A 21,564-nucleotide genomic window follows, 5' to 3' on the forward strand; every position below is an offset into this window, starting at 1 on the left:
GCCCCTGTTACCTAGCAGTAAAATAGGTACCTGGGTGTTAGCTGTCACGGGCTGCTTCCTGGGGGTGGAGGCCTGGTCGAGGACCGGGCCACGGGGACACTAAAGCCTCGAAATCATCTCAAGATAACCTCAAGATGGTGAGACTGTGGCCCTGGGACCTCTTTCTGGTGTTAGACCTTGATGGGCTGTGAGGGAATCCAAAATGATTGTGTTTTGTCCTTTTTCAACCTGTTGAGCTCCGTGCACTGTAGGTTTTCCATTTTTCCTGGTACATTATCGAGGACATTTCTAGAGACTTGTAAGTTCTCTGAGGTTGCCACCCTGGTTTTGCTGATCTATCATCTTTTCAAGCTGTGGCATAGGTGGACTCACTCTGATCATTTGGTGTTTAGGGTCTCGCTTCTTGTTCTGGGTTTCCTTCCCGATTGAGGAGTGGGGTCCTGATCTCATCCTGGTTTACAGTGGTTTCCCTGTTTGAGGTTTACGGCATGCCCAGTGCCATTCTTGGTTCATGTTATCTTTGCTCCAGCTCTGTCCATCTTTGGTCCTGTGGTGGTGCCAGGTCATCTGCTGTAGATTCTGTTCCTTGCATTGTTCAGGTTTGGTCTCCTGTGTTGTGGACCTGTCTCTTTGGTTGTGGTTTCTGTAGTGTGTTAGTGCTGTTTTTTGGCAGTAGCATAGGTTGCCTTGGTTGTTTGCCCCTCCTGTTGTTATTGGGGAAGTACCAGCTCCCTTCTGTGGGGGTATGCTACCTTCAGCCTATGTTGTTCCCACTTTTCAGGTGCCTGCTCATCTTTTTCCCGGGATGCATTTTCTCACCTTCTGTTACCTGAGCTGGAGTTTTACACGCTGCTCATGTTGGTTTACTCTGCCTTACCCACTCTTGCAGTGTGTTGGTAATGTTCTTTTTCCCCATGCAATGCCTATGTCACTGGCTTTTTGGGGATTTGTTGACTCCTGGTTGGGATAGGCTTTCTGTGGTGCCTGGGCTTGGGGGTGGTGGTGCTGCCCTTGTTTGTGCTTGAGTGGGAGTCTGTACTAGACTTGAAATAATATAAAGATGCTTAGCATGTTCCCCCTGCATGCTGATAACATGCACATTCATAAAGTATTCCACATTTTTTGGGTTTTTGTGGGGTCTTGGGGGTGACCCTCTCCTTCACAGAGTTGTCTCCTGTTTATTCCTTTTCCTTTCTCTTAAGGCATGGTTTACCCTGCTTCTGATCTTCCTTCCCTGCTACTGCCCCCTGAAACATCAGAGGGTTTCTGGGTCATGGCAGGATTTAGTTCAGGATGTGGCTCAGTTGCCTCCAGGGGTGGCGGCTCCTGATTACAATGTTGGCATCACTTTCCCTTCCTCTGGTGGCTTTGCTCTGGCTGCAGCGCTGCTGTCTTCTGGTGTTGAGACAGCTTGGGCAACAACCGGACTGGGGAAAGAAGTACAGGAACCCCACCTCGACCAGTCCAGCTGTAATGCCTCTTATTGCAAAGGTCTCTCAGTTAGGGAATGACGGCATGTGTAAGGGAAGGCACCAAGACCATGCTGACATGAAGAGATTCACGTCCGGGTGCCTGAATGTCTTGCAAAGCCAGAGGAAGGAGGCAGCATCGACAGTCCACTCTGTGGAAATGGGAAGGAGCCAGGACAGACATTAGACACTCCATGAACATAAACAGCACGGAGAGCTAAACCCCGAGTTCCCAGCAGAATAACTACCCAAAGCGTCCAGCTCCAAAGAGACATGGGACCGAAGCAAACATCCCTGGTTGAGAGAATGAACAATGGGGAGAACAGTCTGAATGGAGATAGAACCCAGTGGAATCCAAACTCTCCACAGTACATGCCACATGGACACAAACTCTCGAGCCGTACTGTGAGCCTGATGATGAGGAGGAGATCTACGACCCTGGCCGGCTTGTTGAACGCTGGTCATAAAGCTGCAACCCAGAACCGATGTGTCTAAGAAGACGTTGAGCGAGGGTGGAGGAAGGCACCAGGGAATAATCTAGAAAACCCCAAAGAGGAAACCACAGTGACGCAGCTACCGGTGCAGGGCCAACAGGGTCCACACCAAACACTTGTAGTGGTGGTGAAAGGGGCTGCTACAGAAAAACCAGAACAGTTGCTAAAGCCAAACCTTGCCCAGAACATACACAAGGACATCAAAGTTCATGCCTCCGCAAAACCACTTGAGCAGCCGCGGCATCATCCGGGGGCTAACTCAACAGCAATAGACTAGGGTGCTTCAGCTGGGTCAAGGCTGCTGGAGGTAGGGAAAGTGACACCGATCAAGAGTCTCAAATGAGGCTTAGCCAAATCTTAACCCGAGATGGAACCAGCTAGGACTTGTGCCAGTTCATCCAGAACTTGAACTCGGTGAGCTGAGAAAGAACCAGATCCTTGGTCTGCACACACATGGACTAGCTAGAAGCCCACATCAGCCAGTTGTCAAGGTAGGCCAAACCCGAACATATGAAGATGAGCCACTACGACTTGTGCTAAACGTGTGAATACACGTGGAACTAGATTTAGCCCGAACTGGACAACTTGAAAGTTGTGAGCCTTTGCGTCCCACCACAAAACCTAACCAATTCAGGATGTATTGGAAAACGCCCAATATGCATCCTAGAGGTTCAGTGTCGAATTGTAACGGGGCAGACACTTCATGCTACTCTAGCGTGTGAGTATGACAAAAACTGTGCCAAGCCCCTAGCAAGAAAAAGATTGTCTGTCAATTAGGAAGACTTCGGAACCTTGTAACACAGCTAGAAATAAAGACCCAAACAAACAGTTAAGAGGCAGGGTTCATCAACGAGGGGTAATCTGGAGGTACAGTATGTAAAAAAGGGGTCTCTCAAACCACCACAAGAAGGACCAAGAGGAAGGAAACCTTTGGAAAGATGATCCCGTTGGGTCCAAAGTCACACAGATTTGAACCCTGTAGAGAGCTGCACCCAAATCATACTCTTTCAAAAATTCAAAGAGACTCAAAGGCCCATATCTGGCTCCCCCATGCTCTGGAAACCACAGTCATGGTGTAGATCCACTGTCGTTGCCCAATGCTCGGGATAGAAAAATGGAGTCCAAGGGAGAGGCTTCAAAGGAAGGGGCTGACTGAAAGCAAGCCTAAGTGGGACTAGCATACTAGATTGCCTCCGCGCTTGAATCAGAAGGATTAACCCCCCAGACTTGGTAGACACACATCTTGAGCTAAACCACCCTCTGGTCCCCGAAACCCTCGGATACTTTGGGGCTGGAAGCAGTGGGGAACGATCGGAAGGTGAACTATGCCCGAGGGGGATGGAAGAGGTGTGGATGGAGCCAATCCCTCCAATTCTGGGCCCCTAAACACCAAACTGGGCAGCTCTGAGGCCTCCAACTGGGCACACAACCTAGAAAAGCTCTAACCCTATCTGTAAGATCGGAAAGAATCCCACATGACTCTGGGTCAAGTCATATGGGGTTCCACCACCGACCCAACAGGCAACATGGCAGAAGGAATGAATGCCGCCACATGGCATGGACAATATTCAACCCTCAAACTCTCACGAAGTGAGAGCAGGTTGGTGGGGATATCCACGGGAACACTGAACCTGCAGGGGATTTCCAGGGCCTGAAGGGTAAACCAAGCAAGACACTCAGACACTGGGATGTGATGCCAGACCTCTTTATGTAATAAGTAATCTGACACAGCTTTAAACAGTGTCAGTTCAGTCTGGGAAGGCTGGGACCCAGCGTGCCCCACCAACCAAATGTCACTTCCAACCCAAGTGAAGGCAGGAAAGTCCCAAGATACCTGACTCATCCAGGGTGAGGGTCACCACAAGCGAAGAAGACCACTAAAGAAGTGACTTCCAAACACTCCAGGGAAGATAACCCCAGCATTGCAAGGGCAGCACTAGGGAAGATAACCCTGTGCACATGCAGCTGAAAGTACTCTTTAACCCCTGGCTCACACTACACCTTAGTGTACAGAAAAAACAAAAAGGGCAATAACCATCACTTAGCTGAATAGCAGAACACCTGAGTCAGAGTGGAAGAGGTGACCTGGCACACTACATCAGTATAGAACTGAGGGTGAAAATGTTAGTTGACTGTAAACTACCTCCCCTACCCCCCCATATGAGTATGGGAGGTGGGGAGAATGAACTTGCACTAGTTTCAAGAGATCTTGATATTGTTTATGCATTTGGGGGGTGTTTGTTTAACAGTTCTCGAGACTGCAACTTTTTTTTTTTTTTTTTTTTTTTTGAGATATATACAAGAGTTGTTACATTCTTGTACAGCCACTAGTACGCGTAGCGTTTCGGGCAGGTCCCTGGAATACGATCCCCTTCCGCAAAGAATCGTTTTTTCATCCAAGTACACATTTTACTGTTGCGTTAAACAGAGACTACAGTTAAGGAATTGCCAATTATGGAATTGCTATTGACTTGCCGACTTTCAGGTTGCCTTTCCTGGTGGTGGCATAAATAAATAAATAAATGCCACGATCACCTGCTCCTCTGAGAGGGGGGTGCCCAGGTTCTGGCACTGGTACCCAGTAAGTGTATAGAACTCCACAGTTAATGCACCCTAGTAGAGTTAATGTACAGTAGTTGATACCATATCAACATATGATAGCTTCAGGGAGCCACAAGGAGTTCCTCCAGAAAAAAGTTTGTAGAATTGTTTTTAATTTTTCAGCACTCATATTCCTCTCCAAATTCATCATCTATTTTAATAAAACTGCTTTGATTTTTTCTGTTGAAGTATCATCCTTTATTTCCTTGCCCCCATTTAACCTGTAAATAAAATTATTTTATAATTTGCAGGGTAACGAAGCCTCTCTACCTATGGAAATGTGCTCCAACTGTAAGTAAATGTTGCTGAGATGTGCTCTCTTGTTTTGAGTGTTGTGACTAGGCTCAGTGATAACACACATGATCATGTGGATTGTGGTGCAATTACAATTAGTGGACTTAATTCTGACATCTAGAAGTGCTTTATCCTGACAATCCCATGATGAGACTGACTCCTGTCATTTAAATAACACCAATGTTAAGTAGTCGGCAAAGCCTGGGATTTCCTCTTAACCTGCTGTATAAAGCTGTAGAGAGCAATGCCAGACAAGGTTTGCTGATTATTTGTTTGCATTGGAGCTGTGTTGATGGCATAGGCTCGAGCATTAATTATTTACCTGACCTCTGCTGTTTTAACTGCATTGGCCTGTAATCATTTGGCTGATTTTAGTCCATCAATTATATTTTTGCCACAGTTTACTCTTGATCAGCAAAAAATGCTGGAATGTATTTTTTTTTTTTCCTCCTGCCTCCCCCCAATTGTATTTTGAAATGTAGTTACGCATCTCAGCTCTTTTTAACTTCATGTTATTAACATGCCATTAGATATGTTCTATTTTTATTATGAGTGGGATGCAAGTGTTTGTAGTGGCACTAATACCTATTTTTCATATAAACTAGTCTTTCAGCATTTTTTGAATTATCCTGATATTTAAATTCAAAATACATGTGAAGCATTTCATGGGACCTTTTACTAGAATTAAATTGGAATACAGTATATTTTGGAATTATTGTTTAAAACTTGACCCCTCCCCCCCTCCATGTATAGGAAATTCCAGATTTATAATATTATTTCTATGCTACCACGGATGAATAAATAGGGACAGATCAATGTACGTATCCATTTCTAGTAATTGCTATGTATAGGTATTTGCTATGTATAGGTATTTGCTATGTATAGGTATTAGAGTGTACGTTTGCTTTCTAAGTTTGAGCTAGAAAGCAACTCTAGGGCCTTTTATGTAGTGATAGAATGGTAGTAATATAAGAAGTTGTAGACAATTGGAATGTATTGAAACTAAAGCAATTTATATTAAATGGGTCCCAGATACATGGATGCTTTATTGATAACTGAGTAGCCTTTGGCCCAGATTCTGATAAACTGCTTGAGTTAATCATTTGTCATTCCCTGTAACTTTATAGATTGTTAGTGTTCTCTCAGAATGTGGGCCTGACCCTTAGCTGAGGCAGAGCATGGATGTACATAGGCCTAGTGTGGTGGTGAGTCTGTAGAAGAAATTAATTGATTCACCTCTTCCCATTCTTAATTGCGCTCCTTTGGAACTCCTAAGTATAGTTGAATATAAATTTTTACTTTCTTTTTCTCCCAGAGCTACAGATACGGAAATCTTGGCGCACCATCTGAAGCTTTCCCTTGTACAGTATCAAGTTTTACAACACTTGCTGATTGTAATATACTGAGTGGTATTGAGCCATAATGTGCTTTTATTATGGTAAATTCTTATGTGCAGCACAGATTATAAGCCATAAGGAAAAGTTACTTTATACTAAAGCCACTTAGTGTCTCAGTTACCATCTTTAAGACCTAAAAATGTTTGATAGTCTTGACTGGGTTTCAAATCCATGCTTCCAGTTTCCATAGAAGAAGCTGCATTTGAAAAATCCGAGGCTAGCCGTAGTGAATGTGAGACTTGACGTCTTTTACAACAAAAGAGGTTGATAAGAATGAGGTCTTCATGTTGACTAGGGGCAACAGAGGTCATGAATCAGTTAGGGATCATGTACCTCAGCACCTCACAGTCTTTAGGCAGATTTTCTGCAAGAATGTAGAGTTCTGTACTGCATCAAATAAGAAATTGATACCATCTAGGTTTGTCAAGGCCTCTTAAGACACTGAAGTTATAAATTTGAATCTTTTTGATAAATTTTAAATAGTTTTATTTTTTAATATATTTGTTACCCCTTCCCATGATCTGGGCCATGTGCCTGTAGCAATGTTTATTAATCTAATTGTTGTATAAGTTTTGCATGTTTTCTTATACAAATGCTAAATAAAACCTAGAAATGATTATCATTTCATGCAGATAAGTCATATGGATGTTAATTTAACAAACATCACAAATCATATAACACTATTAGGACTTAAGGCATGATTTGATACTTGTAATACAAATGTTGTATGAAGTGCCAAAGATATGGTACAAACGTTTTCTTTGTAAAGCTGGTGCTAAAATTAGAGTAAGTGTTTTCCAGTACCCCTTGTAAACATAACTTAAAAAAAAAAAATCTTGTATAACCAAGCAATAGAAGCTTGATTAAATGCACAGGAGCATGTCAATGTGAATCTGTTACTGCCAAGTCTTATTTACCAGGAGTATGATAGTTGTGTGAGTTAGGTCCCTTACAGTTTGGTGCTTCAATACAGAAAAGCTTTTTACAGTATGCTGTTAAAAACAGTACTGGGTATATATATATATATATGTATATATATACCACGTTTAGGATTGCTTTCAGGATTGTTGGACACTAAGTACCAGGATTCTTTGCAATGATACTACAAGATGGTTTTCATAGTAGCCAGAGTTTTTATTTTCATGCATTTGTTGTGTATTTATTATAATTGATATTTGCTGCTTTATTAAGTTTTTAATTTTGATTCGTGCCTGTGTGTAGCTTTTCCAAAGCCACGTGAAGTTGTTGCGAAGTATACCTGGTAGCCATGTGATCACGACGACCCCTCTCCCATTCAAGCAGCGCACCAAATGTGATGTGTGTTGCCAAGATGCCATACTAGAGCATACCACCACCTGGGAGGGGCAGCTCGAGTATATCCATTAAGACAATATTGTGGGATAAAGATTAATTAACCATGAATGTATAGGGCAGAATGGGAACTGCAGTTTAGAATAGTTGCTGGCTCTTAACTTTTTGATCCGAGATACTCTGCATATACAGTATTGATTTTTCTTGAAGGCACCTTCTAAAAATTATTATTTATACAGTTTGCAGTACGGTGTGGACATTTTCTGTATTTGACTTGTATAGAAATACAGTAATGATATTTTTATTTGATTTGATTTAAGTTCTGGTCATGGAATTTATTAAATTTTTAATTGTTTATACAGTATATATTTTTGCTTAAATTCTAATTAGAAATTAACAAATATTAATTCAAATTCTGCTGAAATAATGCTTACTGTAGCTATTACAGTTTTCTATTACTGCTAAAGCAGTTAAAAAATTTTTTAGATCATGCAATCACCGCTAACAACAACAGTGCGGAAAAAAATCCCAATATTGGATCAGTTTTTGTGTTTTCGTGCAATGGTAGAGAATCCTCGGTATATGTAGGTAAAAATGCGAATTTTGAGGGTTCTGTTTGTCGACTGTATGTAGACTATTTTTAGGATGTAGAGCTGTTTACCGGAGCTATGGTGTGGTGATTTCTGGGTGCCTGAGCATAGCACACTTTCTCTATGCAGACGAGGAGTCACAGTAACGTGGCCGAAATATGTTGACCAAACCACACACTAGAAAGTGAAGGGACAACGAGAATGGTCCAGGACGGACCGGAACGTTGTCGTCCCTTCACTTTCTAGTGTGTGGTCTGGTCAACATTCTTTCTCTACTTTATGGTGTAGATTATTACTGTTGGAAGCTAGGTGTTAGCTGTGGTCATTTGTGGTTTGTTAGCGTTACAGAATTGTTATTTTTGGGAAAAGGATACACATACAGTAATTTTATTTTTAATTAATTGATAACTTGTGAACATTACAGTATAGTACTTAATAAATTAATGTTAATCAAGCAGTAAATATATTAATTAGAACATTTGGTTCTAGAAAATTCCCAGGTAATACAGAACAGTATGTATTTTAAGTATTTCAAGAAATTATGATGCAGTTCTGGTAAATATATTTAAAGTAGAGAACTCAAATACAAGTTTACTTGTACACAAGTAAACTTTTTTTAATTTTGGCCATTTGTTGTTACTGATTTGCTCAGTTGAATCTTAATACTACTTGGCATTATTCTACGTGGTAAAATACATAGCAAACATCATTAATTTTTCTTGCTCATAATGAGGCATCAGTATGTTCTGTGAAATTTCTCTCCCACTATATCTCCTCAAATGCTATATTGTGTTGCTGTAATCACGTTAATATTGAATGGCATAAAAACTGACAAAGAAACAGGAGTTGGTGGTTTGGTAGTCATTGAGGAGAGTATTTAAGTTTCTATATTTGGTTTTTCATTTTGGGTTTGAGAAATGAATTATTGTAAGTACGTATCCATGATTGTTTTGTTGCACATATATGGATCAATATCTTGTACCAAAACCTTTTATCAAATCATATCTACTTAAATATTCCATTAAAAGTGGAAATATAGATGCCGAAGAGCAAATTTGTGTTCTATTTTTAACATGATAAAATACAAGCTTTAGGCTTGTGAAAAACATCTTTCTGGCCAAATTATTCTGCCATTTTCAAAGGTTAGATATATCCTACATGCCTTAATGGCTCTCAACCTGCAATATGGCACATGATGTATTTGATCATTGCCTTAGGGATTACAGCTTACAGCTAGGCAGGATCACGTATGGTGCTTGGGAGTCTTTGGAGACTGTCATCTAATCAGAATAGTGTGTGTTAACTAGCACAAGCTTTCCAGAATACCTAATGATAACACGCTTATAACCACCAATATGACGCCTTGATTAATTAAGCTAATTTCTTGGCACAAAAAGACTTGGCACAAAAAGACTTGGCACACCAGGTAGCAATTAGGGGAAGCTGATAAATTGACACACAACAATGATGAGTCATTAGGTAAAAATGATGAATGCCCTTTGGAGTCATTGAACACACTCCAGCAACCTGAAAATTGTGTCCCATGTCAAATCTGCCCAAAGATATTTGGTTGTAAATATGTTGTTCATTTGTTTGCTTCTGTAGTTAAATATTTCGTTTTTTGCAAGAATTAGGTTTGTCTACTAATTTAAGATTAATACTTTTTGGTTAGACAATTGGTTAAGGGCACTTGATAAGGCACATTTCCTTGTCAGCAATGCTGAAGATTGCAAGCAATAGAAATTATGCAGAAGTTTTCAAATATTGGTTGCATTTTTACTAGGCAAGCAAACCGAGGTTAAAAACTACCATAGACAGTAAGATTAGGGAGAGTTTTGAAATATAATTTTTCTTTTGGATCCAAATATTGTTTTTTTTTTTTTTATTGTCCTCGTGTGTGATTTTAAAGAAATCTTTACTGTATGCTAATAATTGTAATAGTAAGTAATGGTAATGTCTTCTCACAGACATGATAACATAGGCTACAAACCCACACTTGTGTATTTATGAAATTTATGTAAAGAAATTACAGTCCTTTGCACTCTCTTGAGTGCTTTGTCAAGGTCTGAATGTGTGGTTAGGACGAGACTCACATCTCAACGACTAATTCATTAGTTGTTGAGATGTGACTCTCGTACTAGCCACATGCTGTACTCAAACCTTGACAAAGCTCTCAGGAGATTGCTAAAGACTTGGTGTAATTTCTGTACATAAATTTCACAAATACACATGTGGGTTTTATCCTTAATTATAAGTCATGTTTAGTATTATCATGTTGCTGCTGTTGGGAAGATACTGTATCTCAAAAGTTCAAGAGACCATTGCCCTTCTCCAATGCCTAATATACTATATACTTCAGCTTAATGGAGTGTTGATATGGGTTTATCCGAGCTGACTCTCGGTGGTGGTGCGATAATCGTGCGGTATTGATGGTGTGTATGGCTCTTGGCTGTCACTCAATGGTTGTGTTTTGTTCCTTGCAGCGTCCTCTGACTACGGCTTCCAAATGTGTAAGTGTTGTCTTTTTTTGAACTTGGGAATGGAATGCTCTTGATGGCACTGAGACCAGGAAGTCTCCTATTGGCTTGTGGGTTACCTACTCAGCAGTATTATATGCATTTTTTCCTGCTCAGACTAGGCCTTTTATTTATTTATTCATTCTCTCTATCAAATTTACTTTAGTTCCTTGAAGCTGCTGGTCTTTTTTCTGTAATCTTCCAAGTTAGGAGTATGCGTGTACACTGAACCATTGTCAGCTTCTTGTTTCACATGGGTTTCCTAGACTGTGTTCCATTTATTAATATTTACTCCTGAAGAAAAGTCTCTGATGGCACTCTGATCTTTTGACTGTTTGATTCTTAAGTGTTGTAGAGTGGTGGCACGTGGGTGTAGCAGAATATGAAATGGTTGGTAATGTTATTCATAATTGTTAACTAAAGCAGGTAATATATTATGTTACCTTTTCAAAGAGATTTTTTTTCAATTGGTGTGTTTAACATTAACCAGCCTTTTCATAAAAAGTGGTTTCTTGTTTTGTCTTAATCAGTGTTTCAAAGAGGCCGTGACTTTTTCTCCGAGAGTAAGTCTTATTGAAGCTCTAACATTAACCTTGCAACCAGTCTTGCCCTTGAATTTAATCAAGTTTATTCACTACTTTTTGCTGTGTCAGTCTTTGCCAGACATGTATTTTCTCTACTTTGTGACAGTGCGTAGTTATTAACAATAAAATTAATAGGTCTGATTTTTTCATTAAGACTTACATTTTATCTTGTTTCATTTGAAGGGAACAATATATCTCACATCTGATAGTGTGTTTGTGTGCGCAAATGTGTGTGTATATACTGTACTGTATATGTATGTGTGTGTGTGTGTATATATGTATGTGTGTGTGTGTTGAAAGATTCTATTATATTTCTCTCGTCACTGCTTGATGTTTGTATTGCCAGTGTAGTAAAAAATGGTAAAAGGGTAACAATTGGTTATTCATTTAGTATGGCAGGGTGGAATCTCAACTTCCCTTGGCAGTGCAATAATCAAGTTGCGACCAAATACTGTTTCTGCTTCTTAAACTATAGAGACTGTCAACAACAGCATATAGTTACATATACAGTATCTGGTTATCATCTACTCCTCATCTGGAAGATTTTTTCTCTTCTTGGCCTCACACAAGGGTCTTGACATTTAGATTGATAAAGAAACATTTTTCTTGCACTATTTAACTATTTTTAAGTTTAGTATTTTAACCCTGAACAGCTTTAATAATTGCTTATGTTTAATTTGTTTTAAATTAACATGTTTCAAATTGATTAATCTTAAAATGAGAGTCAGTAGGAGCTATGAGGAGGATTGGAACCTGCACACAGGTACTCCCAAGCTTACACCCTAACCCCAGTGTGCAGGTTCGACTCCTCGTGGCTCCTGCCGATATTCTTATTGATACGTCACGTTAATGTGATTTCTTTGTGCATCTTAAAATGGGTTTGATTCGGTATTAATTGAAGATTAATGTATGTTATATTTTTATCGGTATATTCTTGCAACAGTGAAGAAACTTTTGTTTCAAGTGGGACAATTTTTTGTTTGTTTTTTAATTACATTTCTAATCTGACTGTCATCTTTGGAACGTGAGGCCATTTTTAATTTCTTGATGCATTCATTCCCTAGCCTTGTTAAACTTTTATTAAGTGCTGATTGTTAATCTTGATAAATACACCTCTCAATTGAAGGCATGTTAGTCTACACTCTAAAAAGTTAGCATGGTTATTAAAGGACAGTGAATACGTAATCTTACAAAATTATCTTAGCTTTCATGACTTGTGTGTATAGTTAAATGTCCAGTAATTTTCATAGGGGGGTCGCTAAAGATGTTTAGTCAAAGTCCGATTCTTTGTACAGAACACGGGTCATCTCTTGCCACTGAACGGTACACGGTGAATTGAAGTGCAATTGATGATGACCGACTCTTTGGCTTCATTGAATGAATTGTACAGTGCCTCTTAAATTACAACCCTTTATCACTCGTCTGTCAAATGCTTAGCTGTACATAACCTACCTGTAAAAATATAATTTCCTGAAGATATACCACTAAAGATTCATTGTAGAATAGGTGACCTTAAGCATAGATTTTGGATGACAAAATGCATGATATCTTGAATTCATATACAGTATGAAGAAAATTAAATTAAAGTCTAAAAAAAATAGTGTTTAATTTGACATTAGTTTAATAGTTATACTGTACTGTATATTGTATTATAGTTCTGAGAGATGATAAAATTTCTAATATGTACAGAAAAAAATTCCTGTACTGAACATTATTGGATATTTCATTTTATTGGCCACCGTGTCATTTTTGCAGTTTTTTATTAGTTGAACAAGACTTTTTCTCTTGAGCCTACCCTTTTCCAGTTGGTAATAGGAGCTATAATGTTGACAACACTTTTACCACTTGTATCGAGGGATTTACCTTGTGATGTTTGTCATTTATTAATATTAGAGTAACATTTTCTGGGAGGGCTTCTATTGGCGGCTGCTCGGTGCTTGCTATCTGGAACACGTCACCCAATTCAATCCATGGCAGGTCTTTGAGAGTCATTGTAAACCTTCTGGAGACTTGGCCCCCTCTAAAAGAGGTGCAAGGACTAGGGGATCATCAATCAACCTAACCAAGAAAAGGCACCAGAGAGGTGGGTGAACCAAAACATACAATCACTTGAGATAAAACAAAGCATAGAAAATGAGGTCTTGAACCCTTAAATTGGACAAACTACCTGCTTGTGAAACACTTGATTTGTTAGTTCCACCTAAATACCATCAGGATATGCAGCCCAGGGGACTGCGCACTCTTCCCCTCAATCAACCCGTACTCATAAAATTTACGTTGCTTTTCACTCGTATGTGCACTTGGGCTAAAAATCTACGTAATTCTAAATTAAATCTGCTCACGAAAGTGATGTACTGTCCCGTTTTCTGTTTTGGGTCGTCTGGCATAGGCTGTTAGGTTGGGAGAGGAAACTTTCAAGTAATGGTTTTCATGACATTTTTGAAACTTTTAAGATAATATCCTGCCCTCCTAACCTACCAGAAGACCCTTAACTTGCAGTTTTGGAAAAAAAAATATTTAATTGAAAAATAAATTTCCATTTTGAATTACATTGATATTTAGCCGTAGTGCATACGAGCGAAAAGCAACGTAATTTGTAAGAGGACGGTTGCCTCAATACCCTACCCTTGAACCTTTGACATTTTGACTAGTTTACATCTATGATGTTGTGGTTTACGCTCCTTTGCCCATCCCACTGCTCATAGTTAATTTTTTTCAGATAAGTGTTGACCATCCTGGACATTGTTTTTGTCCTGCAGTGTGTGGATAAATAATTTGTGCATTTGCTCATGTATTTCTGTATTTTAGTGTTTGCTTCACGATGCGTGTGTGTTTATGCCTCCCTTCCTACGTGAACTGTGCTGAACTGTTCACCATGAACTGAATGTGTCTAGAGTGATCATTTCTAGGTGTTTGTGGGTATTGCCCCTGCCCAGCCAAGGTTGCCTTCCTTGTAGGTTTGGGTGGCTGTCTGAGAGTCCAGCTTTTGTTATTTTTTTCACCTCTGGCCTGCTCATGCTTCTAAGCCATTTTTGGCTTATATTTTTGGACAAGGTATCGGTTTTCTCTCTCATCCTCTTGGTTTTCTTAAGTCCGAGATTGTTTCGTCAAGGCTAAACTTTGTTGGCGCTTGCCTCTGGTTGTTGGGGTGTGGAGATTCATGCCCCTCACATGTGAAGGTTAAAACCTCTGGAGGTGGGGTTTTGTTATTTTGGTCCTTGTATGGTTTTATTTCCTTACAGCCCTCTCCTTCCTTTCTAACTAGGAATGAGATTGGTTTCTAGAGGAGTCCTTTGGCGATTAATGCTTAGTTGGTTTGGCTAGGGACACATCATTTGTTAAGTCCAGATGTGTGTGTTTGCTGTTATTGCCACACCACTAGTGGTGCACAAGGGGGGATGCTTTGTTTCTGATTCTGGAGTCCATGGTTCCAGGCTAGTTTATAACGGTTTGTCCACAGTGTCACCAAGTTTATCAGCCTGTGGTCTATTCTTGGTCTATGAAGGTTGCACAATTGCAGCTATGCATTTTTTTTTAAAAGTCTTGGGGAAGATATTTGGGCTCAAGTTTAAGCGGTTCAGATGAGTGCTGGCTGCTCATTACTTGGTGAACATTGTTGATCTGTGCTGGGCTTGTGTGACTTGTTTAATTGTCATTAACTCCCTCCATTTCTGGGGGTAGGAGGGTTAGTTTTTACAAATCTATTCTGCCTTTAGTGAGTAACCCCCTTCCCCCCCACCCCTTTTTTTTTTCTCCGTAGTGACATAGCACCAACAAGCCAAGAATAGGAGACCTCCCAGAAAACCAGCATTGAATGTACTAAAATGCCCTTTTCTGGTGAGCTTTTGGCAGCTCCTCGAAATCTTCCCTTCCCTGTTCATGGGCTTCAGTTTTCTATCTTTCTGGCTTCCAGGCCAAGGTTCAATGCTGGAAAATTCGAGATGGAAGATGCAGTCCCCTGTTGGTGTTCAGGTGGAACTGAATAGTGAACTGCTTCGTAGGAGCTTCATTGTCTCAATTTTCTATGCTCTGTTTACCTTGCTGGTTGTATGTTTTAGTTTGCCCACCTTTCTGGTGGCTTTTCTATTTTTTTTTGGGGGGGGGGGGGGGTTAAGGCTATCTTGGATCCTCCTTGCTCTTTGTGCCTTTTTTAATGGGGACCAGATTTTTGCCTCGGATTCCCAGTATGCTTGTAATGACTCACAAGGACCGAACATGGATTGAATTGGAGGAGCTTTCCAGGTCACCAAGGACCCCCTCCAGAAAGATGCTTTATTACATTCAGTGCAAATTTTTTATTTATATATTTATTTTTGTGCCGTGTTCCTGATCGGAAACTTAAGAATGCAATATTCATTAACCCTTAACATGCTCGGGGTTTAATATCCTGTCATCCCCTCAGGCGCATGTCATTTTGAAAAAAACAAAATTATATTTTCTTCCTAACCTGTTAATTTGTGTTCACTGATCATGGGAAAAATAATAAAAAAATCGTAAGTGGCATATATTGCCCGCTATAGGGCTGGGAAGTCTGGCAAATTATAGGCGCTGACTCGGCGTGCATCCCAGGCGGTCTGTTGCTCGCAAGCTGTCAGGCCGGAGTTGCCACAAAGAGATAATTACCAAATTATTTCAATGTCTCCGATTGATTTTTCATACTTTTTTTGCTGTAATATTATTCAATAGTGTGTAGTTTGATATATTTATATAATAAAATGAGTGAATCATTGCTGTACTCAAAAATATGGTGTGCATATTGTTGATTCAATTATGTTCATCAATCAGTGAACAAATACTTTGTTGGTTATTACATTATAAGCACAGGTTATATATAAGTATCTGCATGTTTTGTTCACTATAACGAACCACTAAGTAGCTATTATGAGTCAAAAAGTAACGAGGAGTGACCGCCGTTTACCAGCCAGCCACTCCTGCCCTCCCTCCAGTCATCTGACTCACCCACATTCTCCTCCCACAATAATGTTTTTGCTATAATTCACTATATACAGACGTTATATATAAGTATCTACATGTTTTGTTCACCATAACTGTACATCTAAGCTTGTATGGTGAGTAGAGGCACAAAGATGTGGCTACTCACACAGTCAGCTGATCGGCGGCCGCCCTCAAGGCCAGACGCACTAATATTTCTCCTCCAACAATACTGTGTGGTGTTATTACGCTATATACACACATTATATATAAATATCTACCTGTTTTATTCACCATACTTGTACAAATAAACTGGTATGGTGCCCAAAGACCATCGTGGTAACCAGTAAACAACACCGTCATCTGCACGGTGGCGTCGTGCAGACGACGCCACCGCCCTCACCAAAATGGCGGCTCCAAACCTTCTCTTGCTGTTTATACCCTCTATACACACGTTATATATAAGTATCTACATTTGTGTTCACCATAGCGAACCACTAAGCTGGTATGCTGAGTGCAGTCAATAAAAGGTGGCCACACAGTCAAAAGACATCGCCACCACCCTCCCTCCCACAGCATTACTCCTCCCTCCATGGCGCACAGCGCTAAATATCACCACAATCCTGCTATTATCAGAACCCTGGTCAGTTTTATCACAGTCAGGGGTCTTCTGTAATAATATCATCGCTACATAATAGCATGAACAAGGATAATTTGGCATTTTTAGGCGATGCTGTGGTCACAAGCTGAACAGCAGTGCTGTTAGCTCATGCTGTGTGTGTCAGGCTTGGTTGCTCACTCAATACTGAGGCCAATAACACCCGGGAGTTTGGCCCACGATTTTTTTTTAAAATGGCGTCTGTTTACAAGAGCCCTGATGGTGTGGTGAACCCCGTGTATCCGTGGGCTGTTTAAATCTTGCGTAGTACTCTAACACATCATATGACATGATGCGCAGTTGACTGGAACAACGTCCAGCACGTCATATGACGTGATGCGCACTTTAAGGGTTAAGCGAACTTCAAAACTGAAATGAATATATATCGTTGAGTCCTGTATTGTTATTGAGCAGTGTAGGTAACTAGTGGCAATGATGGGAATTAATTTTGTCACATTGGGGTGAATTTATCTTCAGATGGTATTTTAATAGGAAACTGGCTGCCCTGCATCAAACTAGAATGTATACACAAACAGCCCAGGTTTGATTCCTGATCAATGCAGAAACAAATACAGTTTTTTGTGTGCTGCCTCTGTTCACCTAGCAATATATAGGTACCTAGAGTTAGACAGCTGCTACAGGCTGCATCCTGGGAATTGTTTGAGTGTGTGTCTGTGTAATAGAGAAATAGATGTACAGTAGTAAATATGACAGAGGAAAATAGGCCGGGAGTCAATATATTAGGCAACCGATGGTTAGAAAGGCGGGGTCCAAGAGCTAACAGCTTGATTCTGAAGCCACAAGTAATATATAAATACAAGTAGTAAATATTATTTCCAAATCCTAATATAGGGTCTTATACCCGTATAGGGCAAGCTATTTTAGTCGAGACGGCTAAATAGCCTCTGTACATTTAAGAACTGTCTGCACAAGAAACTGTAGTTTTGCAAAAGTTTAATTCTTCATACTTTGCCGTATCAAGATATGAAGCTGATTGTTAACTCTTTCAGTGCCAATAAATGAAACATTTTAATATCCATAGTGTTACATTTTGTTCGAACTCAAAAAAAAAAAAAAAATACAGACTAGGACTAGAATGACTTTTTCTATGTATGGTATTAAAAAATGTAAAACTTTAATTATGCTTAATTTTGTATTGACTACAAATTGCATAATTTTGTAGTCAATACAGTGTATAAATCTGTAACTACAGTTATGTGGGGTACAATACTAGTTAATGTTCATTTATGGATCTCGGTTTTTAATACCTGAATGTGTACTATGGTTAACAATTTCACGTATATGTGGGATTCTTATCACTGTAAATATACTGAACACGTATATTTCACATTAAAGTTTTGTATTGGCTCTAAAATGTACATTCACATCTCAAACTAAAGGAAGTTTTGTTCTCTTGAAGAATTACATAAAAATAGTCCATTTTCCTTATAGACGTACGATGACCATACACAGATTAAGACCTCACTACAGTAGGTATCTGGGTATCATGGCCAAAATCATGGTAAAGGTCGACCTCCTCTTCATTTGGACAAAATCCAAATTATGAAGTTTAACTGCTACTTAATGATGTGTGGCAGGCTAATTTTACAAATTCCATACACAAATCCATCATTATCTTAAATAGCATAATATTTATAAAATTTTGTATTAAATATTGCAACAAACCATTACTGATAACAAGTACTGTAAGTATTTTCTTGCTAAATTAGCTGAACCCAAACCTGTGAGGCAGCCACGTGTTTCTACCCTCGTATGATTCAAGGTGATGACACTTATCTGAAGGATTGTTTTTACTGACATTATTTAATGCAAACCTGGCAATTTTGTTTTAGTGAACAAGTTGTATAGGAGCAGCAGCAATCAGCCTGAAAGTGCTAATGACCCAAGTTAAGGTATGATGACTGAAGATGAAATTACTCTGAGCATTTATGGTGACATGAGGAAGGTGAAGAGGAGGGCAGAGGGAGAGCAAACTACACCACAAACTGTAAAATACAACCCTCTCTCTTGGTAAGCATTGATCATTTGATTAATTATATGCTTCCAACAGTGGAATATACAGCTGCATACCAGCTCCGGAATATCAGCATTTGACCTACTTAAGAATTTCCTAATCTCAGTTCATACATAAACACAATTACCTCTGAAGGGATAATAATCCTGTGGTATGCTTAAAGTAGCCCGTAATTGGTAGACCAGCTTAACGGTGTGACTTAGGTTATCTAGTATAATAATCTTTTGGAGTAAAGAACAACATTGATATTTAGGTCATGTTACTCTGCAAGGGCAAGAAGCCCTTGTAGTGCAGTGAGGCAGTGTGGCACTTGCACACCACCAGCAGCTCTTGGTGAACAAACATCAATACGCTAAACCCGAGTTGAACGCGACGATCTTATCTGCCATCATCTATGTGTATGTATGATCCTACTGTCGTATTTCTGATTGATCTAATTTCGGTTCTTTAATTTTGAAGCATGTCTACAAATGTTTTTGAAAGACATGGTAAAGTTATCAGTGTTCAGCTTTGTAATGAAGTTGTGTTTACTAATGAGTCATAATGGCTTGTTGACAAACATTTGGTTAGCTCTTATTACATTTTGATCTTATGCCAATTACTGTACATTAAAGAGAAAATTTAAGAATCGCACTTTGTGCTAAAGTAGCACAAATATAATTTTACTATTTTGCAATCATTTTTATTTTTTATCTCTGATGTGACAAAAGAATCAGGATATATTTGAATGAACTTTTACTGTTGGAAATAACTTGAAATATTTTAGTCACGGTATTTTTATTAATGCATAGTATCTCATTAGTAATTTGCTACTATAGATGTACACAGCTTGATATAGTTTTTTTTTCCTCCCCCCTTCTCTGGGCATTGATATACTACAAGGTTTTGTCTCCAGATAGTGTCATATGTTTGATAATTTTATTGATGTACAGTTTTTAGCTGCAGTTCCACACAAGAGACTTGTATCGAAGTTAGAATACTGTATTTTGGAGGAGTGATAGGCAGATTACTAAACTAGATTAAAAATGTTTTAACAGACAAATGAGAACAGTGATCAGAGGCAACGTATCTGACTTGGAGAAATGTCATTAGCAGAGTCCCTCAAGGTTCAGTTCTTGCACCAGTAATATTCATTATCTATATCGGAGTTCTGCCAGAGGATTCGGAGTTACATAATTGTGTTTGCAAACGATAAAAAATTGCTAGGGAGAGTCAAGAACTTAGATGATTATCTTGCTCTTCAAAGTGTCCTAGACAAGATGAGGAAATGGAGCAACACGTGGCAGATGAAATTCAATGTCAATAAATGTCATGTAATGGAATGTGACATAGGGGAAGAACAGGCCACACTTAACCCACTAATTATATGAAAAGATACTGTACTAGAAACCTCTGACTAGGAAAGAGGTGTGGTTGTGGATAGTAAGCTGTCGCCAGACGACCACATAAAGGATGCTGTGGAAGGAAGCTATGCTACACTAAATTTCAGAACTTTTGTTCTGTTGTGAATGGAGAAATGCTGTATTAAAGAAAGTATTTGGAGCATTTGAGACCAAAATTGGAATATGCATGAGTGGTTTTGTGGCCATATCTCAAGAGAAACACACACACAATTGTAGGAGTACAAAAACATGGTGCTAAATAGTTTCAAAAACTTAAGAACCTGAGCTGTGAGGAGAGAGGTTGGAGGCATTAAATATGCCAAGGCTGGAAGACAGGAGGAAAGGAGGTGATATGATTGTGTACAAAATAGTAATAATACTTTACGAAATGGACAAGGAGGAATTTCTCAAACCTGTTACTGCAAGACCAAGAGGCCATAGATTCGAGCTAAGGAAAAAACACGCTGAAGAAATATATGAATCTTCTTTTTTTGCAAGTATAGTTGGAAAAGGTTGGAATAATTTTAAATTAAGTGGTGGATGCCTAAACATCTGTAGTTTCAAAGTGTTATATGACAAAAGATTGAAAAGAGGGAAAACTATAAGCATAGCTTTCATTCTGTAACGACACCCCCAACAAACCCCCACATCACTATAGCTACTAATTTTGGACAAATTGGTTTCGAAACCATTGCATACCCTGGATTGGCATGAAGTTTGACATGGAGCCCTATCTAAACTTTCCAGCCAGATATAACATACAAATTACTATATATATATACTGTATACTAGATTTAATTATCACAAACATTGAAGAAATAATTGGGGATCTCATCTCAGGCACTACATTACTCAAATTTCAAACTCATTGAAGTCTTACAAATATATTAACACACAATAAAGAGCAGTATGAAGCTATGTTTACCACCCCAGTAAATAACACACAAGTTGGGAATCTTGACAGCTTCATGAATGCTACCCATAACTCGGACAATATAACTGATGGTAACCCAAACATAGTAGACTGTAAAAAAGACACCAACAACATGCCTTTGTATTCACCCCTTAATCGTGACTCCTAAACCTCATTACACACAGAAATCACAATAGCGTGATGCATCAAATGAACAAATCCACAAGGGACATGACGAGGATTCGAACCTATGTCCGAGAGCATCTCAGACGCTGCTTTAATCGACTGAGCTACGACATAATCAAAAGAGTTGAAACTATAAGTTCTACTGAACTTACTTGGATCCTGCAGCCTCTCAGAGACGAACTTGGATTTTACACAACTCCCC

At 39.3% G+C, this 21,564-nt stretch overlaps 1 protein-coding gene across 5 annotated transcripts in view; it reads left to right on the forward strand.

Moving 5' to 3' along the window:
* The window catches only part of LOC123750413 (calcineurin subunit B type 2), a 96,822-nt gene that overhangs the window by 37,606 nt on the left and 37,652 nt on the right, over positions 1–21,564 (forward strand). For 2 of the 5 annotated variants that reach the window (XM_069333912.1, XM_045732531.2), the window contains exons 2-3: positions 4,816–4,855; positions 10,640–10,666. In XM_069333912.1, the coding sequence (XP_069190013.1) occupies positions 4,837–4,855; positions 10,640–10,666 (46 nt within the window). In that variant the 5' untranslated portion in view covers positions 4,816–4,836. Of the gene's footprint in view, positions 1–4,815; positions 4,856–7,476; positions 7,573–10,639; positions 10,667–21,564 lie in introns of all 5 variants that reach the window. The other 3 variants (XM_045732553.2, XM_045732546.2, XM_069333924.1) reach the window with 2 other exon arrangements.

Source organism: Procambarus clarkii, chromosome 4 (assembly GCF_040958095.1).
Source record: "Procambarus clarkii isolate CNS0578487 chromosome 4, FALCON_Pclarkii_2.0, whole genome shotgun sequence".
NCBI classification, from domain to species: Eukaryota; Metazoa; Arthropoda; class Malacostraca; order Decapoda; family Cambaridae; genus Procambarus; species Procambarus clarkii.